General features: G+C 36.7%; 1 protein-coding gene across 2 annotated transcripts in view; it reads right to left on the bottom strand.

The window, feature by feature from the left end:
• BEND6 (BEN domain containing 6) overlaps window positions 1-20,841 on the bottom strand; it is a 50,931-nt gene that overhangs the window by 29,060 nt on the left and 1,030 nt on the right. For both annotated transcript variants that reach the window (XM_032340327.1, XM_032340328.1), the window contains exon 2: window positions 2,472-2,691. In XM_032340327.1, coding sequence (XP_032196218.1) covers window positions 2,472-2,591 — 120 coding nt within the window. In that variant the 5' untranslated portion in view covers window positions 2,592-2,691. The remainder of the gene's footprint in view (window positions 1-2,471; window positions 2,692-20,841) is intronic.

Here is a 20,841-nt window from a genome sequence, read left to right as displayed (position 1 = left end):
TTTTGTAAAAACCAGAAAAAGTTATTCATAAAATGAAAGGATGTAGAATATGGCATTATATATCTAAAATATGAGGAGAAGTGTAAAGGATGGTTTCAAAATTAAGCAATCATCAACCTAATATAGACTGTTCTATGCAGAAACTATTTTATGCAAACCTAATGGTAACCACAAGTCAAAAACTGGGAAGATATGTAGAGAATAAAGAGAAAGGGATCCAAGTGTATCAGGCCAAAAACCATGAAAGAGAGCAAGAGAAGAAAGGATCAGAGAAAACCTATAGAAATAACCACAAAACAAATAACAAAATGACAATAAATACATATCTACAAATAATTACTTTGAATATAAAAGGACTTAAAAAAAGATTTTACTTATATATTTGAGAGAGAAAGAGAGAAAAAGAGAGAGAACATGAACAAGGGAGTGGAATAGAGGGAGAGGGAGAAGCAGACTCCCTACAGAGTGAGCCTGACACAAGTCTCAAACCCAGGACTTTGGGATCATGACCTGAGCTGAAGGCAGATGCTTAACTGACTGAGCCACCAGATGCCCCTTGAGTAGTCAGTTTAGACCCAGAGATAGGTGTTGCATGTTAAGTAAGGTAGACCAGCAAGATAAGAGAGATCCTCAACATTGTGGAGCTGCCATAGTAAAATCAGTGCTGATGGAAAAATCAGAAACAGATTGAGGTATATATCATGATACCAATGTACTACTAAATGATGTACTAAATGATTTATCCATAAAGTTGTACAATGCAACTTGTAAAGATGTACAATGTGTGATTCTTAAGAACGAAAAGGTTGGAAGCAAGCCATATCCATCATAGGATACTGGCTAAATAAAGACTGGTACATAGACACAGTGGAATAATATGGAGCTATAAAAAAGAGAAAGTTCTTTATATACTAGTGATAGATCTTAAAAAAATATTAAGTAAAAAAGCAAAGTACAAAGCAGCATATCTGATAAGTTACTTTTTGTGCAAAAGAGGGGACAAAATATCTATTTTTATATTTGTTTTATTTGAACAAAGAAACACTGAAAGGATTAACAAGAAAGCAATAAATGTGGTTACCTATAGTGTAGGTGGGAGGGGGGAACAGGGTGGATGGGAGACAGGGAAGTGAGTGAGAATTTTCACCATTTACCTTAAAATATATATTTATATGTATTAAAATACATGCCTTCTGATTTTTTAAACTCAGAAAAGCTTTATTTTTATTCTTTAATTTGGCTTTCTTGTGCCTTCAACACTTTCACAATAATTTTCTGCTTAATAAAGAAAGCGCACTTAATCCTGTCAGGCACACATTTAGCACATGTGGAACCATCATGGATCCTGCTGACATATTTTTAAATTTTAAAAAGACCTTGTAAGAACTTTAAAGATTTATTTATTTGAGAGAGAAAGCATGTGCTCTTATGTGGGAGGGTGGGGGGAGATGGAGAGAAGGAATCTCAAGAAGTCTCCTCACTAAAGGAGGAGCCCAACTCAGGCTCAATCTCAGGACTCTGAGATCATGACCTAAGCTGAAATCAAGAGTCATAAGTTTAACAAACTGAGCCACCCAGGCACCCCTAGATCCTCGTAAGAACTTTAAGTCTCATAGCATAAACTCCTTAAAGATGAACTGAGAACATTCCACCACAAATTTTGCCAGTTTCCCAATCTTCTTGGTATAAAGGTAAACAGTTCCATTACAATAGTTTTGGGACTGCCTAGTTTTGCTAGGGGTTATATTTTACAGTACCTTATAATAATGTGTCAAATGCCAGACCATCCTGAATTCCTCTAAACACCATCCCCAGAAGATTAAAAAATATTTTAAACTATGAGAATGTATAGTATGTATTTAAAAAATTAAATAAGAATACATGCACATAACAAACTACATGTATTACAAAGACATATACAAATATATGTACTGCAAAGACACACAAATAAAATGAAAAAAGATACATTATTGGGTTGTCCAAAGTATAAGAGGACAATGGGAGTAGGGAATTCAGCTTAAAAAGGAATAAATAAATAAAAAAAGAAAGGAGCCCACATCAAACCAGTGATGAACATGGGCCACAAACCGGAGTTATAAAAGAAGAGAAACAGTAAATCTTAAAGAAGACATAGATATTTCAATTTCTTTAGTACTTTTTGAGAGGAAAAATAGTTTCTGACAGTTTCCTCCCTTTCATTTCCCAGAATATGAGTGAAAGTTTGAACAATGGCATAATTGGCCATACTTAAATAGAAGCAGGTAAAATGTCTTTTGAGTATGTTTCTAACTCAACTTGTTCAACATTACAAAGAGAATATGAAATTTTATTCCCTTGGTTGAACAAAGAATTAAAGGGAACAATGAGTTAATAGAAGAAGAGAAATTACTGAAGTAAAAAATTATGAAAAGCACTATGGAATTATGCTGAAGCTAGATAATAAAGTTATATTGCGGTAACAGAACACCAACCTGTCCTTTATCCATGTCACTATTTGCATTCTCTGAGTCCATTGTCTCTGTCCTTTTCCTTTTTCCTTTTCTAAGAGCTTGGGTATTGGTAATGTCATCTGTTTGCAAGATCTTCTGCATTTTCTCAAATAGTTCTCAAAGATTTTCTGAAATCGTAGGAAGAGGGAATGCCCATGTAGATGATACTATTCTTGACGTAGTCCCCAAATTAATGTTTTTCCTTAAAAACAAAAATAAAAAAGGATACGTAATGTATATACAACCAGATGATTCATAATTACAGTAGCCACTCAAGTAAAATACTTTTACTAAATGTTTCTTATCTTTCTCCTGCTGACAAATTTTGCACATTTTCATTTGATTCAAAATCTTCCAATTTCATCGTCATCATGAGGATGTCTTGTTTCTAGGATGTGATTGATATGCAGTGAATTGTCACTTATAAAATGAAATAGTGTGAAAAAAACTTTCATCTTTATAAGTTTTTTCTTGACAGTCAGTTATAAGCAGTCTAAATATCAACATAGAAACATTATAAATTTATGCAGGCAGTATTTCACAGGATCAAAGTTATAAAAGGCATTAATACTAGTAGATCTCCTTAGGATCAAAATGTTCCAAGGGGGATTAATAAGCAATAAGAATTGCTTATAAGTTTGTTTTGCTTTTTTCTGAAAACTCTCCAGTTTTGAGGTGGAAGACCTTTCTTGGTGTAAATTTAAGAATTTACCATAAAGAATGGAAGAAAAATATATCTCAAAGGCAAAGATACAGTTCATAAAAAATTTTAAAGGATAATAATTTTTCAAAACCTGAAAAGTAGATAATAATTATTAGGTAAGGTTGAAGTGACCAAATTTAATTTTTGCTATTCACAGATGATATAGTACATTTGGTCTTAACATCCTTATTACTCACATATATTGGTTTGTATCTATGAAAAGATATTAATTGTAAATAATAAAACTTTAAACACAGAAAGGGGCTGAACTTAAAGGGACTTTAAGAAATATCTAGACTGTTGAGCAGAAGGTAACATAGCTCCTTACCAAAATATACCAAGTAATTCTTTTAGAAAATATGGCACTTTTACCTACTTTAAGAAAAACTCACCATTCTTTACTCCAAGCATGAAATAATTTGGTATTGTCTTGCCAAAATCATTTGTTGTGAGTCTGAAAGCTTACTTTGGATTTTCACATATATGAATAATATTTGAACTCACACATGGAATTGAACTGAATTGTGAATCATATCTGACTCACAAACATAAGGGGTTTTATCTAGCATCAAGCTTTATTAATAATTTTAATGATAAGGCAATCGAGAGGCACAGGTCAAGTAGAGAGAGGTCTAGGGCATCTTACTGGTTTTGTAGGTCCTTCCTTTTCAGATCACATAGGTACTCTGTGGTCTAAAATAAGTGAAGCATTTAAATGATGAGGGTCACCTCACATAGTGGGGAGTGTTTCAGTTGTAACACATCTCCATTTTATATCTCCATTTATACCTCAGAGTTGTCTAGCTTACATGACCTTTTCAAGGTTATAAACCGAGAGGTTCTGGGTACGTTTGCCATAAACAATCCTAAATCAGGGATATATAATTAAAAGCATTCTAGGGGCACCTAGGTGGCTCAGTATGCACCCAGGTACCTTCCTCAGAAGGCAGAAGCAGAAGCCTCTGCCTTTGGCTCAGGTCATGATCCCAGGGTCCTAGGATTGAGCCCCGCATCAGGTCCTGCATCAGGCTCTCTGCTTAGCAGGGAGCCTGCTTCCTCCTCTCTCTCTCTGCCCGCCTCTCTGCATTCTATAGATAAAAACTCCACTCTTAGCCAATATCATTAATCCATCTACCCAGAGCAAGGTCAACAAACATTTTTCTTTAAAAAAACTATTTATTTATTTGACAGACAGAGATCACAAGTAGGCAGAGAGGCAGGCAGAGAGAGAGAGGAAGGAAAGCAGGCTCCCTGCTGAGCAGAGAGCCTGATTTGGGGCTCGATGCGGGGCTCGATCCCAGGACGCTGCAATCATTACCTGAGCCGAAAGCAGAGACTTTAACCCACTGAGCCACCCAGGCACCCCAACAAACATTTTTCTATAAAGGGTCACATAGTAAACATTTTAGGCTTTGTAGGTCAAGAGGCAAAATTGAGGATATTATGTAATTCTTATATATCAAAAAAGAAAAGTTTTCACAAAATTTTATTCATAAAATTGCAAATATACTATTAATAATCGAATACAACTTTTTGTAAGACAGTTCTGTTCATGAGAATAGAATTTTTAAAAATCTAGTTTAATTGGAGTTCAAAGTTTTCTCCACCATCAAAATACATTTCCCAAGTATTCATTTGTTAATGCTGACCTGCAATGAGATTTTTTTTTTAAATTTCTTTTCGTAACTATATTCTGCAATAAGATTTTATGTATTCCATATTTGAAAATGTCTTTTACACCAACAGGCATTGCCATATACTTATATTTTTTGTTTTTTTTTTTTTATTTTCGGTTAAAATTATTTTTTTTTTTTTTTTTTTTTTTTAAGATTTTATTTATTTATTCGACAGAGACAGATTACAAGTAGGCAGAGAGGCAGACAGAGAGAGAGAGGAGGAAGCAGGCTCCCTGCTGAGCAGAGAGCCCGATGCGGGACTCGATCCCAGGATCCTGAGATCATGACCTGAGCCGAAGGCAGCGGCTTAACCCACTGAGCCACCCAGGCGCCCGCCATATACTGATCTTAATCCATGAGTTTATAATTTTCTTAACTGAGATAAAATTCACAAAACATAAAATTCATCATTTTAATAATTTTAAGTATATGTTCACTGGTTTTTTAGTACATTCACAATATTACACAATCATCACCAAGGAAGTTCGTACCTCCCAATATAAGTTAATAATTTTTTAAGATTTTATTTATTTATTTGACAGAGAGAGATCACAAGTAGACAGAGAGGCAGGCAGAGAGAGAGAGGGAAGCAGGCTCCCTGCTGAGCAGAGAGCCCGATGCGAGCCTCGATCCCAGGACCCTGAGATCATGACCTGAGCCGAAGGCAGTGGCTTAACCCACTGAGCCACCCAGGTGCCCTAAGTTAATAATTTTAATTGAGGATATTCATCTTTCAGTAGACTTTTACAGAATTCTATTAAATTCATTTGGTATTTACCTTTTTAGTGTACTATTCTATTGCAGCAATTAATTATTTCCAATTAAAGGTTAGGAAGAAATTCCTCATTGCACAGTTGAATGTATTTTTTTAAGATTTATTTATTTATTTTAGATAGAGAAAGAGAGAGAGGGATTTGGGGGGCAGAGGGAGAAAATCTTCAAACAGACTCCTCACTGAGTATAGAGTGCAGGAGGATGATGGGCTCAACCTCATGACCCATGAAATCATGACCTGAGGTGAAACCAAGAGTGGGATGCTTAACCGACTGAGCCATCAAGGTGCCCCTTAAATGTATTTTGAAATAGATAAATTTTCTTTGTACTTACATTGAAGTCTGAAACACAATACTAGAACTGTAGTTTGAACTGGAAAAATACATATAGTGCAAATTCGAGTGGAGATGAACATCTCAATTCTTTTTTTTTTTTTTTAAAGAACATCTCAATTCTTGTTATAACTTTTGGCGTGAGGAGAAATGTATAAAGCAGCCTGAGACATTACTTATGAGTGACAAGTTAAGGTTATTGAAATGACTTTACCTCAGTGTAATTTTTGCATATAAGTACTTGTGTTGTCTTGTGATTTTGTCTTGTAGATTGTTAATGAATTCATTATCAAGTCTGTTACAAAAGCTAATTTCCATTAGCCATTCTGTGTTCCAAAAGCTACTCAGCATTCCATAGGAGTGGTTGGGGACAGTTCCTAAAAATTTCAGTCTTGGCCCTGAGCTCACACATTTGCAGTGAAACTTCACCACCACTAAATTATGGAAATGCTGTATAGCAGCATTTATGAAAAAATTCATGGAATTTATGATGGTCAAGTCCACAAGAAGGAAGATCACCATTGGCACTATTGGTTTGGTGAAGATAATATTTTCAGAAATTGAAAGTTGATCTTAAAATGTATATGGAAATGCAAGACATCAACATGGCCAAAACAATCTTGAAAAAAAGAAGGAATTTTTAATAGTCACATTTCCCAATTTTAAATTTTAGTACAAAGCAAAACTGTGTGGTACTGGCATAAAGATAGACATCTAAATCATTAGAATAGAATTGAGAGTCCAGAAATAAACCTTTACATTTATGATCAATTGATTTTTTACAAGGTTGCAAAGACAAGTAAGTGAGGAAAGAAAAGTCTTTGCAACAAATGGTGCTGGAACAACTGAATATTCATATGCAAAAGAGCAAAACCTACTTCACACTATATGCCCAAATTATTTCAAAATTTACTTTTAGATCATAGACCCAAATGTAAGAACTAAAACTATAAACTCTTAGAAGCAAACATAGGAGTAAATTTTATAATCTTAGGTTAGACAATGATTTTATAAATATGACAATGAAAGTGTTCACAAATGAGACCATCAAGAAAGTAAAAAAGGTAACCCACACTATGGAAGAAAACATTTGAAAATAGATCTCATAAGAGGCTTGTATAGAGTATATATAAAGAACTCTTACAATGCAATAATAAAAGAAACCCAGTTTTTTAAATGGGTGAAGGATTTAAACAGGCATTATTTCAAAGAAGATACACAGATAGCCAATAATCACATGACAAGATGTCATTAATCATTACAGAAATGTTCATAAAAAGTATGATGAGATGTTACTTCATACCCACCAAGATGGCTATAATAAAAAAAAGAGAAAATAACAAGTGTTGGTAAAGATGTGGGGACATTGGAGCACTTTATACATTGCTGGTGGGATTGTAAAATGGTACGGGCATTTTGAAAAACAGTCTGGCAATTTCCCAAAAAATTAAACATCAAATCATCCTGGAACACATCAATTCTACTCCTAAGCATATACCTAAGAGAAATGAAAACATATATCCCTGCAAAAACTTGTATGCAAATATGCATAGCTATATTATTCATAGTAGCTAAAAAGTAGAAAAACCCAAATATCTATCAACTCATGAAGAATAAATAAAATGTAGCATCTTTAGAGTGAAATATTATTCAGCGATGAGAAATAAAGTTCTGATACATGCTACAACACGTATGAGCCTTGGAAACATGCTAAGTGAAAGACACCAGTCACAAAAGATCCCACATTATGTGGTTCCATTTATATGAAATGTCAAGAATAACAGCAGATAATTTATAGACACAGAAACTAGATTGGTGAGTTCTTAGGGGTAAAAGATTTTGGGGGTGGGTGTGGGGAGGAGGTGTGATTGCTAATGCATATAAGAATGTCCTTTAATTTAGAGAGAACAAAGATGTTTCTTAAAAAATGGATTGTGGTAGGGGCACCTAGGTGGCTCAATCGTTAAGTGGCTGCCTTCAGCTCAGGTCATGATCCCAGGGTTCCGTGATGGAGCCCCGAATGGGGCTCCCTGCTCAGCGGGAAGCCTGCTTCTCCCTCTCACACTCCCCCTGCTTGTGTTCCCTCTCTTGTTGTGTCTCTCTCTGTCAAATAAATAAAATCTTTAAAAAAGATTGGATTGTGGTGATGGTTGCACAACTCTATGAAAATGCAAAAGGAATATTGAATTGTACTCTTCCAATGGGTGAATTGCATGGTATGTGCATAATTATTCAATAAAACTATTTTAAAAAGAAGTAGTAAGTTCAAATATTTTCTGCAATGTACCTGCTGATAAATAACAACATGAATAACAGTAGGCTTTAAACACCTTTTATTTTCACAAGTTTTGTAAATTTGTCTGACTAAACCCTTTCCTGCTCCACACACATTTTTACCACCATCAGCTGTAACACATCTTAGTAGATTCCACTTCAGGTTGTACTCAATCATTGTTTTCTCAACTTCTTTGAAAATATTCTCTCCTACAGTTGCTTCACAGAGACTACTTAGAGAGGTTAATTTGTCAGTCCCTCTAAACTCAGCAATTACTCCCAAATAAACAAGAATAACTGAGCAGTATCAGTAGCATCTGTTGACTCATCAAGCACCAAGAAAAACTCAGTCATTTGCCTTGTTTTTAAATTGATTATTATTTTGTTCCTGATTTTCTCAGTTCTTTGAGCAACTGTTTTTGCTGAAAGTCTAATGATCTAAGTAAGTTTATTATTTTTTTTCCCGGGTACATGTCTTTAGCTACTGCAATCAAGCATGATTTAATCAACTCACTATCTGTTAATGGTTTTCCTTGCATGTTAACAAATGAACCACTCAGAAACTTATTTTGTATGCATACTCAGTTTCATTTCATTTCATTTTGCTTTGTTTTGCTCGTTTGTTTAGTAAGCTCTGCGCCCAACGTGGGGCCTGAATTCATGTCCCCAAGACCAAGAGTTGCATGCTTCACTGAGCCAACCAGGCACTCCTATTTCTAATTTTTGGGAAGAAATTCTACTGGGATGAGATATTTCATTTTGCATTCTCTATTTTTTTTCTGACAGTTGCTGTCCTGTGTTTTGGAAATATTGTGATGAGTGCTTAGTTTGGTAATATTGACACATATTATGTTTTTTTAACATGCATATAGTGTCACTGGATCATGAAAACAATGCTTTGGTAACACCTAATGTGATAACAAAATAAGCCACAGTCTACTCTGCTTTAAAAGCATGGACTATGGTTTTATCTTTTTTTGTTTTTTGACAAGACTGGCATGTACTAATAATGAAAAAATATATAAAATGCCACAGTGTGACAATATGGATGACACTGAAACGCCGTGAAGTTATTGTAACCACATTACGGTGATTTGTGGGGTATTGAGCAGTGGTACCAAGTGATGAGATTGTCTCAAATGGTTTCTGTCACAACTACTCAACTCTTCCCTCATAGCATGAAAGCAGCCATAACAGTATATAAAAACTTAAGTGTGGTTATGTTCCAATAAAACTATTTAACGGACACTGAAAGTTTAATTTTATATAATTTTCATATATCATGGTATGTTGTTCTTATATTGATTTTTTTGGACAATTTAAAATGTAAAGAACATTCTTAGCTTGCAGGCTGTATAAAAGAACAGGTAGCAGGCAGATGAGCAGTACTTTGCTGAATCCCATGGTAGCTCAGTTATCATACTTAAATGGAGTTTAAACTGTATCATCTGCTTTCTTTTCCTTCACCTTAATTTCTTTTCCTGTGGAGCAAGCCAGGTGCTTTATTTATTTATTTTTAATAAGTAATAAATATTTTTTAAAATTTTATTTATTTGACACAGAGAGAGAGAGAGAGAGATCACAAGTAGGCAAAGAGGCAGGCAGAGAGAGGGGGTGGGAAGCAGACTCCCTGCTGAGCAGAGAGCCTGATGTGAGACTCAATCCCAGGATCCTGAGATCATGACTTGAGCCTAAGGCAGAGGCTTAACCCACTGAGCCCCCCAGGCACCCAAGCTAGGCACTTCAAATTCTTTCTCCTCAGTGCCTTACCTCACTGTACATTACTACAATAACTAAGAACAGAAATTGAGAGACATAATATATAGCAGGTAAGATCCTACATCAAATTGTTACTATTCGATAAAATCGAATTTTGCCAGATTTAACTGATAGGAACCTGTCAAGTATCATTTAGTGATGGTGACAGATGCCAGATTCCTAGGTCACTGGGGATGACGATAACCCCAGGGTGGAGGGAAGGGGAATAGGGAATTACTGTTTAATGGTTATAGAGTTTCAGTTTTGCAAGATGAAAAGGGTTCAGGACGTGGATGATGGTGATGGTCACAGGACAATGTGAATATACTTAATGCCTGTGAATTATCCACCTTAAAACGGTTAAGATAGTAAATTTTATGTTATTTGTCTTTATCACAATAAGAAAACTAGAGAAAATTAGTTTATAAAAATGTTGTTTTTGTAATATCCCTACCTGTACTAAAATCTTCTACCATTACTAGGGTGGTAATTACCACTAATAGGATTTAATTATTGAGCACATCTCAAGATCTTCAAAAACACACAATTCTTTCAAGACTAACCAGCAGGAACATATAGAACCTCTTTTAGAATGACTACTTTTCAGTAGACTTCAGACCCATATTTTGTTACAACATCCACAAACAGATGGTTCAATGTTTATATTACCGGCCAATTAAAAATTCAGAAAGGATATTGTGAATTTGGTAATGTTTAAACACTCCTCTTCGTTTCTAATAGTAGAAAATTCACCAGGTAGTTATCTTCCCCTTTTTATTTTTTGCTAGCAGAAAGCATTTCATTAATTCCCTAGCTAGTACTTGTAGGATGTGAAATTAAACATGACACAGCCATGAGAACATCCATGATATGTGGTTGGTTGGATAATATAAATCAGCGGTTTTCAACCATTTCTGGCAATTCACAGTAAGAAATACAGTTTATATTTTGATCGAGGAAACACACATACAAAACTAAACCAAAACTTCATGAAACATTCTTACCCTACTACATGTGATGCACTCTCTCAGTTTCTCTGTTGCTCCTGACCTGGCAAGAGTCAGGTGCTAAATGACCCAGCTTTTGTCTTATCTGCAGTTAGACAGGGTGACTGGCTTACTTCCTTCTTGATAAATTCAGGAAGAAGACTTCTATAGCAGAGAGGTATTAGCACAGAAATCAGAGGCTGGGAATGGTGGAAGACAATCTTTACCTACTTCACAATGTCATTTATCCTCACCAAGTGTCTATAAAAATGCTGTCGCCATATGTGGAATTGTCTGAAAGCTTGCACAAGAAAGTATAGGCAAAACTGAAAGAGACTCTGGTTGAGTTTCCCTGTGGTTCTAGGACCTCCAAAATCTTCCCTAAAAAATATCAGTTTTTATGAGTAGTTTTTCCTTGGCTGTTTTTCTCTACTTCCTTCCCTGTACCCCCACCAACCCTTGGTATTTATGTGACTTTTCCCCATTTATCAGAAACACAGATGCCAACTTAAGCATAAAGGAAAGTAATAATCAATTAAAAGTTCTATTTTAGAATAACTGTAAGTCATGTAAATCATCTTCCATTTCACATTTTTTTAATTAATGCGGAACAATCTATTCATCTTGAAAGTTGAGGGCAAGATGAGATCATTAGCTTTTTGCTTTAAGTAATCATATTCTAGAATATTAAATTTTAGACCAATTTCTAAAATTCACAAAATGTAATAGTTCTGATGCAAGAATCAATGTCTATGCATGAAAATCAGGAGTGATTCAACTTTCAAATGTTAATTTATCAGGTCAATTATAACATGAAAAGGAGAAACCAATTTTTCTTTGAAATATTTGCCCCATTATACCCTACATTAATATCATATATTAATGAAATAGTTGGTTACCATTTAGATAGTTTCTATTATTTTTGTACTTTCATACTCTCAAAAGTCGAGTTCAAAACATAATGTGCTGAGTCACGTATTTCAGATAATTTACTTAATAAATCACCTTAAGTGGTTTGCCCCCTCATCTACTACCAATAATTTTCTCACTCTAATCTTCTTTCATACCATGTTAAAGCACCATTCAAATTTAAAAAAGCAATGATTAACTACATTTCACATTTTTAAAATTATTTCCCTACCTCCTATATATAGGTCTTTAGAAAAACACATTCATGTAACTTTATGAGCGACATTTTTCTTCGATAAGTTCATAGAATAATGCAGATGGAAGGAAATGTAAGGGACATCTTCTGTTACCTGTATTGCCAAACTGGGTGTGGGTAGCCATAGGGCAAGTCAGGACCAGGAAACTAGTTAGGAGATAATGCAGGTATTGACCGAAGAAGGAAGCCCAAGGAAATGGAATGGATCTACTTAATTCAGGTGAAGTCTAGAAAGCTACCTAAAGGCAAGGAAGCATAGATGAGTAGAACGAGTTCAAAGTGTGGAAGCCAAACTCAGGGTTCAGGAGTGTCAAAAACCGAGAGGAAGAGGGGGCTCAGAAGTGGTGGCATTTGGGGACAATGTTGTGAAGTCATGATTCCATAGTAGAGAAATTGCTCAAACAGCCAAGGGGAGGCAGAATCCCAGGCAGATGTACCTCCTGTTCACACAAAGAGGGGGGAGACTAAATTTGTCCTCCTACCAAAGGATTGAAAGATTAGTGAAATACCTTTTTTTGTTTGTTTGTTTTTTTGCTATGTTGGTCACTGGAGAGAGTCTTCCAGTCTGAATCTTTGGTGAGTATATTAAATGACAAAGCAGGGCTACATAAGTGGTTACAAACACAGGACCTAGGCTGGATCCCTAACCATAAATCTAATACTTACTATCCACATTACATTTCTGTGCCTGTTTCCCCATTTGTGAATAATAACAGTACACCATGATGAGTTGATATTGCTACATAGTCATTATTTTATTTACTTAGGTTATTTAGTTTATTAATAGTAGTATTTTTATTAGTAACTGAAAGAAAAAGACCCAGATCCCCCTCATACAAGCTTAGATCAAACATGTAGTGTGTGTGGGGGATTGTTTACAAGACGCAGTGGTGGGAGAGGCATCAAGAAAAATAGCTAATTAATCAGGACGCCTATGATGCTATATCAGAAAACCAGTCAGTCTTACTTAAAAAATAAAGACAAATTATTAGGGCTATCCATTTTTTTTTTTTTTTTAAAGTAGGCTCATACCAACATGGAGCTTGAACTTAAGACCCTGAGAACTTGAGTTGTATGCTCGCCTGACTTAGCCAGCTGGATGCCCCAAGAACTATCCTTTTTAGGAAGGACAATCAGATGGTCTCTGATAGAGGCCTTTTTCCAAAGTGATACTTTGCTTAGTTCCCCAAGCTTGTATAGCTTCTTGGAGGTGCTGAGTTGAATTTACTCAAATGATAGTGATGGGGCAATGAAATAATAACAGATCAATAATTTTTCAACAAAAGAAGTCTTGCTACATTGAAGGATAAAGTGGTCTAGGCAGGGGTGCCTGGGTGGCTCAGTGGGTTAAGCCGCTGCCTTTGGCTTAGATCATGATCTCAGGGTCCTGGGATTGAGGCCCGCATTGGGTTTTCTGCTCAGCGGGGAGCCTGCTTCCTCCTCTCTCTCTGCCTGCCTCTCTGCCTGCTTGTGATCTCTCTCTGTCAAAAAAAAAAAAAAAAAAAAAATCTTAAAAAAAAAAAAAAGTGGTCTAGGCAAATCTTTTACCGGCTAAAGGGGAGGAGCAGATCCCTTGTGTGTTGGGAAACAACTGATACACTGCTGGAATGTCTGGTTGGCCCTCATTCTTCTGGTTCAGGTTAGTCTAAGAACAGACCAAAGAGAGATAGGGTAGGTGCCCAGCAAACCTAACTGGGAGGATTTCCTTTAGAGGTGAGGCTACAGTGGACAGGGGGGCAGCATAAATGAAAAGCATGCAACAGAAACTATGGTTTTCTAAGTGCTGGAGAGTCGTGAAGGCATTTGACATCTTGTGGGAAATTCTGTATCTCTAGGCCTCAAGGTCCTTATCTATAAAGAGATGAGCAGTACCTACCCATGGTTGCTGTGAGGATTAAATGAGTGAATGTAGGTAAAAGCATTTAGCAGAAACTGAGCAGAGAGTAGGTATTCAGCACGTGTTAGCTACTACTAAAACAACTTGGTGGTCCACCCCAGGATAACCATTCAGTAATGAGGAAGCCCAGGACAAGCTGTCCCATGCTGCTTGAGGGAGAGAGAGAGGTGAATAAGATTGTACCAGCCAGCTCTCAGGGTGCTGCTGGTGGTGCCCCTTCATCTACACACTAAGACCCAGACTTCAACAGCTACAGACGGCAGACCGCCAGGGGTCTGGTACACTAACGGCAGTCTTACCAGTGTCTTCTTAAGGTGGATTCCTGCGTTTCGAATGGCAGCAGAATGAAATTGTGCAAAGAATGGTGCTCACTAGAACCAGAGGGGCCTGAGCCACTCAGTATGGCATCCGTTCAAAATCTGTTTCTGTGTGGATCAGGTGAATATTGTGCCACTAAATCCTTCACAGCCTAGAGGGTCAGAAGGGAACTTGGAGGAAATAGAACCACCCAAACTGAGAGATCAGAACACCCCTGAAAACTGGGCTTGCCCACTGGAATGAGAAAGTCCCAAGATGAAATAACAAGCCTTATGATGTGATAGAATGAGATCACAGTGATAAGACACTGGGGCCTCGTGTTTTGAAAATGTGACCGTGGGGGGAGTCGAGGTTCATAAGTATGGCAAGTGTGGGAAGCGAGAGATACGGGTGGATGGAGCTGAGCACTTGGTATGGACAGGCGGTTTTCCATACTAAATAAAGGAATTATCTTGGTGGGATCAAAGCCCCATTTACTAAGTCTCCATAGAAGGATGAATGGTGAAAAGCTTCATAGACTGTGGCTTGAGGCAGGATTTAGGAAGAGTAATTGCTACACTCGCCAGGATGTCTAGGGGTCGTTTTGGGGAACCTAATATTAAGTCCTGTTGCCTTTCTTTTAAGCCTTCAAACTATGGAGTCCTTGTAGACTCTGAGCTCAAATCTTAGTACCAGTGTTTTACCTCAGAATGGGTTTATCCATCCAAATATCTGGATATAAATTAGGATGCTTAAGTGGCCTGAAGATAGCTTAAGAATCAAGTTAGCCCCTTCTTCCCATGAAAGAAGTCGGTGGAAGTGGTCCCAGAGAGTTAACACAGGATTCCTTTTCAGGATTAGAACAGACATCTCAATGAAAGTTAACCTTAGGGACTCAATTATCTCTTTCCTAATCTGTACAAAGTTGCAAGAGGACAGGAAGCTCACAGCACATCATCTTCAGCTAGTCTCAGGGTGGGAAGCATTCCCCTGCATTTGGAAGATGTCCCAGAAATTTTATAGGTTAGAGGAGAGAGTTTTCCTCTGCTTATCCTAAGACACTTCTCCCAGTTTCAAAGAGGGTACCTAGGTGAGGTTAGTGTTGATGGATTGAGAGAATCATTTGATACTGCAAAAGCCTTGGTATCTGTATGGAGCTGTATGGGTCTGACATGGTCCTTTCTCTTTCTCCCCCTCTCCTTCCCTCCCTCCCTTCTTTCTTTCCTCCCTTCCTTCCTAGCTTCCTTTCATCCTCTCCCTTTCTCTCTTTTGTTCTTAATAACTCTTTAAGAACCTGATGAAAACTATGGCCCATGTTCTCCAGTAGAGACCCACATTTTTATATATAATTTCAGGACCCTAGAGGTCTTTTAATGAATTGCAGGTTAACAACTCCTGCAGCAGATAGCACAACAAGAACAGGCTTCAGGTTTTTGACTTTTTTCATTGAAATACAAACTCCACTATATTCTCAGTTAGTGCGTTTGCTGTGTGTTTCCCAATTTTACTCCAAAAAGTGTTTTGGGATCAACAAAGACTTTTTAAGATATACTTTTCTTTTTATTACAGATCCATAGGAAGTCATTAAATTGGGATAATTTCAATAATCTTTGGAATAGTGTGTTATTGAAACATTTTTTACTAATCATCAGTTACTCGTTGAAGTTCTCTGTTCTTCTTGGGATACTTGTTACCTTTGCTATCTTAGTGACATTATTCTTTCAGGCTACCAGCATGCTAATGAATTAGCATATAAATCTATTTACACAAAATATTTAATGCAAAAGTGCTACAAAAATTATAAGAAATGGAGGAAATTTAGCTATTAAATGTTGCTGTCTTTTCATTAACACAATTTGGCAATGTATTAACACAATGACCATGTAACTATAAACCTCCTACCTTAATTTTTTTCTTTTTTCACTTGAAAATGTATAAATGCTTAAAGCCCTTATGGTGGAACTGGAAGGCACTAACCTCAGATTTCAAACTTGCTTTGTAAATTGCCCCTACTTAGAAATGGTGGAAATATTTTACACTATCTGAATAATAATGAACAATGCTGCTTAGTGATTTATAACCCTAAGAGCTTTATAATTTGATTTATGAACAGCTCTCAAATTTTCCATTGGCAGTTCATACAACTATGAGTAAATTTTCTGGCCAAATGACTCAGTATTTTGCTGCATGACTAATCCCACACTCAATGTTAGAAACTACATAAATGAATTCTATTTGCTAGTGGATAATAAATGATTACTTTCCAAAAACTGTCTGCAAAGCATTATAGGGTAGATGAATTCAATTACAGACATTTTTTTAAAACTCTCAGACTCAGTAGACTTTTTTGAGAAGCCTGTAATGTTCACAGAAAAGAACATCCCCCCCACTCCGACAACATTATTCTGGATTCTACAACAAATAAGACAACAAATTCTAATTAGTCTCTAAAACTTCTAAAATATTAGAAGAACAATTAGAAATGATTCACTTGAGATGTTTTCCTTACAATGATACCTCCAAATTATTTTGAAAGTTTTTATTGTGGTAAAATGAATATAAAGTCTTTTCCCAGGAAAGATTTGCTGAAATTAATATTTGCAAATAATAATTACTTTTCCTTCAAGAAACCAAATTTTCAAAAGACAATAGCAATCCATCCACATGATGGCTCCGCTAATTTTGGTGGCTGGAAATTGCCTCCATCATTACATTAGATGTCATAGGAGCTGATGATGCAGCTCCTTTACCTTTCAATACAAGAACATGTGCTTTTTTGGCACAGGTCTTGGTCTCAGATTATGATGAAAAATGATTTGGGAATAAATAAGTCATTTAACACATTTCCTTGGATGCCTCTCAATTTTCCTTTTATGCCATTTATGTTCTGAGAGTAAAAAACTTTACCTAGGAACAAGTAGATTATCAGTCCAAACTCAGTATGATTTATTTCTAAAAATTTGTTGCTGGAGCCATTCTTATCTAAACTTTTTGTTTTCAAGGGGGTAATATTTCAATGTAATATCATTGTGTGATTACCAGTCAGGTAATATGCTCACTTTCATTTAGGTTTGTAATAAAATGTTACAGATAATCTGGGCTACATTCCAAGGTATCCCTTAACTTTCCCTAAAAATCACACTCCTAGTCTGAGGGTTTGTAGCCAGAGTTAGTGGGGGAGGAGACCATGGTCAGGGAACCTTCCTAACTAGTCAGGGTCTGTGTTAACTGAAGAGTCAAAGCAGCCAGAGAGCAGAAAGAACCCATCAGGGGTACTGTGGATATATTAAAACAACAGCTACACCCTAAGAAGAATGCCCTCCTCTCCTTTCTCTTTAACTCTTAATTTCTCTACCACTGCTGGTTCCATCTCTCAAGTTCCCTGTAAACTTAGTTAAGTACCCCATCCTGATAAAAAACAAAACAAAACAAACAAACAAACAAACAAACAAACAAAAACATTACTCAGGTTTTAATCACAGTTCTACTCATCCCTTTTAGATAAATTATCTTTTAGAGTTAGAATTTTACAGTCAACTTTCTCCAAAGATTGTGGACAGAGGCTCTTCTGTTTTCACCTCCTACTCCTTCAACCCGTTAATGTCTGGTTTTAGCCTCTCCCACTAGGATGAATCAGTTCTCTGGAAGATTTCCAGAGGTCTCCTAGTCACCAGTTCTCAGTCCTCGCACGCCTTAACCTCCCATTTGTGCTTCTGTTCTAGAAAACCACTAAATGGGAACATTTCCTATTTGGGCTTCCATAGACTTGCCTTCTGCTGTCCTTCTCCAGTCCACAAATGGAAGTCATCTCCAAAGTCTGATTCTAATTCTTTCTATAATTTCTCTCCCTTAGTCATTTTGTCTATATCCGTGACCTCAACTATAATTCATGTTGATGACTCCCAGTCTGTCTCTGGTTCTGACCTCTCCACCCACATTTCCATGCATTTGCTGGATAATTTCATATGGATATCCTTCTGACAACTCTATTTTGATGGGTGTAAGACTCAGTTTGTCATCTTTTCCTCCAGAACTGCCCTTCTACCCTAGCTCAAAGCTTGAGTCATCTTAATTTCTTCCCTTTTTCTCAGTTGGTCTCTACACAGGTTAGGGTGGAGCCTTCTTTTCTTTCTGACCCATAAATTAGGAATTTGTGCTGCAACTGCTTATCTCTAGGGAAATACTGCAGAGCTTCTTTCTTTTTCTTTTTTATTAACATATAATGTACTATTTGCCCCAGGGGTACGGCTGTGAATCATCAGGTTTACAGGTTTCAAAGCACTCAACATAGCACATACCCTCCCCAATGTCTATAACCCAGCCACCCAACCCAATCCCCCTACCCCCCAGCTTCTTTCTTTTTATTAAAACCCCTTACTCATCTTACTTTGGCAGGTGAATAACTCAGTGATGGGGGAAATCATAGAGGACCTTCCAGCCACTAGGGGGCTGGGCTGATGTGTGATGTGTGATGTGTACCCTTCTCATGTAGGGTCCAGTCTCTTGCTCAGTCAAGCTGCAAGCCTCATGGGTGGGACAGTGTCAGGCTCTTTTTGGTTTCTGGTCTCCAGGTAAGAAGTAGTATCCTGGTGCCACAGTGTTGGGAAGACCTGTAGTTTTTCAGCTGTGACTAGTTGGGGATGCAGAGTTAAGGGAAAAGGAATAAGATGTCCCATTTTGGCCTTGAATCTAAGCCATGTTCTTTAATCTGAATTTACCCTGAATAAAGTTAATATTTTAATTTCCTTTTGGTTCTTCATGTGTATTCTCAATTTGCTTGAGAAGCCAAAGGGAAGAAGGGCTGCATGAGGGATCACCCACTACATACCTGATACCAAGCACTCTTAACCATTTTTATCAACTCTTTATCAACTGTCTTCCCTTGGGTGACAATGCTAACTCACTAGCATAAAAAGTCAAAAAATTATCTATACTTTTTCATCTTGATCGTTCATTTCTTCATACGAAACATTTGATCAAGGACCTTCCTCCCCCATGCCGACTGACAAACTTTAATTTGTGACTTTGATACAATGTCAATTATTTTTTATAATGAAAACCTAGCAGAAAGAAAATACATGAATTCCACTAAATTAACGTCCAAAAAGGGATTGATTGGCTGATTTAATATTTATTAAATTCCACAATGCATTCGCATCGCATAAACACACAGAAGCAATTAATAACATGCCATTATTTGGAGATGGAAATGATAAATTAGCAACAAATCAGAAAATGGCAATGGAACCCAAACACTAAATTCTTTCAATGATTTGGTTTCCTTATTATTAGTATCCTTGAGATAACTGATGTAAAGAACAAATACGAATGCTGTTAAAAAGAAATATCTATAATCCTACTGCACGGCAGTTAAGGGATTTGCCTGCCAAGAGAAATAAATGATGTTCTTGTGTGTACTTGAAACTTATAAATGGCTGCAGCAAGACACAGGATGGTAACAACTGTACTAAAGTAATAGCTCAGAAAGCCATAATTGCTATTTAGTTGCTTTTTGTTGTTAAAAATGCAAAGTTTGGAGCAAATTGGTTACTATGCTGTGTTTGTGATCTTAGACACCTTTCAAAGATATTTAGGCCATGTTAGCTCACTTGCAAATTTTAGTCCATGGGAAGTATAAAGTGAAAGTGACATTCTTAAATTCTCTTAGTTATTTCTGCCAATGGTTGCAAAAGGTTAATTCTATTTTGTTGGTTTAAATTTTTCTACCAGGCCCCTGGGAGTCAACTCAGTAATGAATTCTTCCCTTCCCAATGTGCCACACATTGCAGACTCTCAGGATTCTCTTCAACACTCCTGCACAATGGACAGGAATACAGTCTCTCACTGCAGTGGGCTGCGGTAGCAGGAGACCTTTGAGCAATGTGAACATGGTGCCGTGCTACCTGGCAGACCCCGAGTGCCAGGCACCTAGGAAGCCTATCCTGACCTGTAGCACAGCCACTTCTCTGACATTCAACATTCTCACCTTATAGAGCATCTGCAAGCAAGATCCTTGCATTGTCAAACCAAAACAACCGAATGTGATGCAACACGTCAACAACGTGAATGTTTATTTTGCTTTAGGAAACAACTTGTACATAAGAAAATTTCACCCATGGTTTTCCGTGTTTACGAACCTGGCATTTAGGAAAGGCATTAGGCAATGCCTTTTTGAGTTTCCTTTAATGCCTACACATGGTGATATGTTCAAGGCCTTGAAAACATCAATGGGTTAAGCTTTTATGCAGAATTGTACAGTTGATTTTGTATAGTTATAAAACAGTACTGATTTTGAGATCCTACAAGCAAATACAACTTAAGTATTCTCATTTATCCTTTAAATGCTTTTCAGAATTTTACACATCATTTTTTATGACAATTTCTTCGGTGTCTTAAATATTCCAAAGTAAGAGTCCCCCTCAGGAGTTATTAGGAACTACACAAATGCAATAATGGGTTACTTTTTGCCACTGTAATTGCAGTTGCCTCA

The sequence above is a fragment of the Mustela erminea genome, chromosome 4, assembly GCF_009829155.1.
Source record: "Mustela erminea isolate mMusErm1 chromosome 4, mMusErm1.Pri, whole genome shotgun sequence".
In the NCBI taxonomy this organism is placed as follows: Eukaryota; Metazoa; Chordata; class Mammalia; order Carnivora; family Mustelidae; genus Mustela; species Mustela erminea.
The sequence above is the reverse complement of the archived record's forward strand: the minus strand, read 5'-3'. Positions and strand labels throughout refer to the sequence as shown.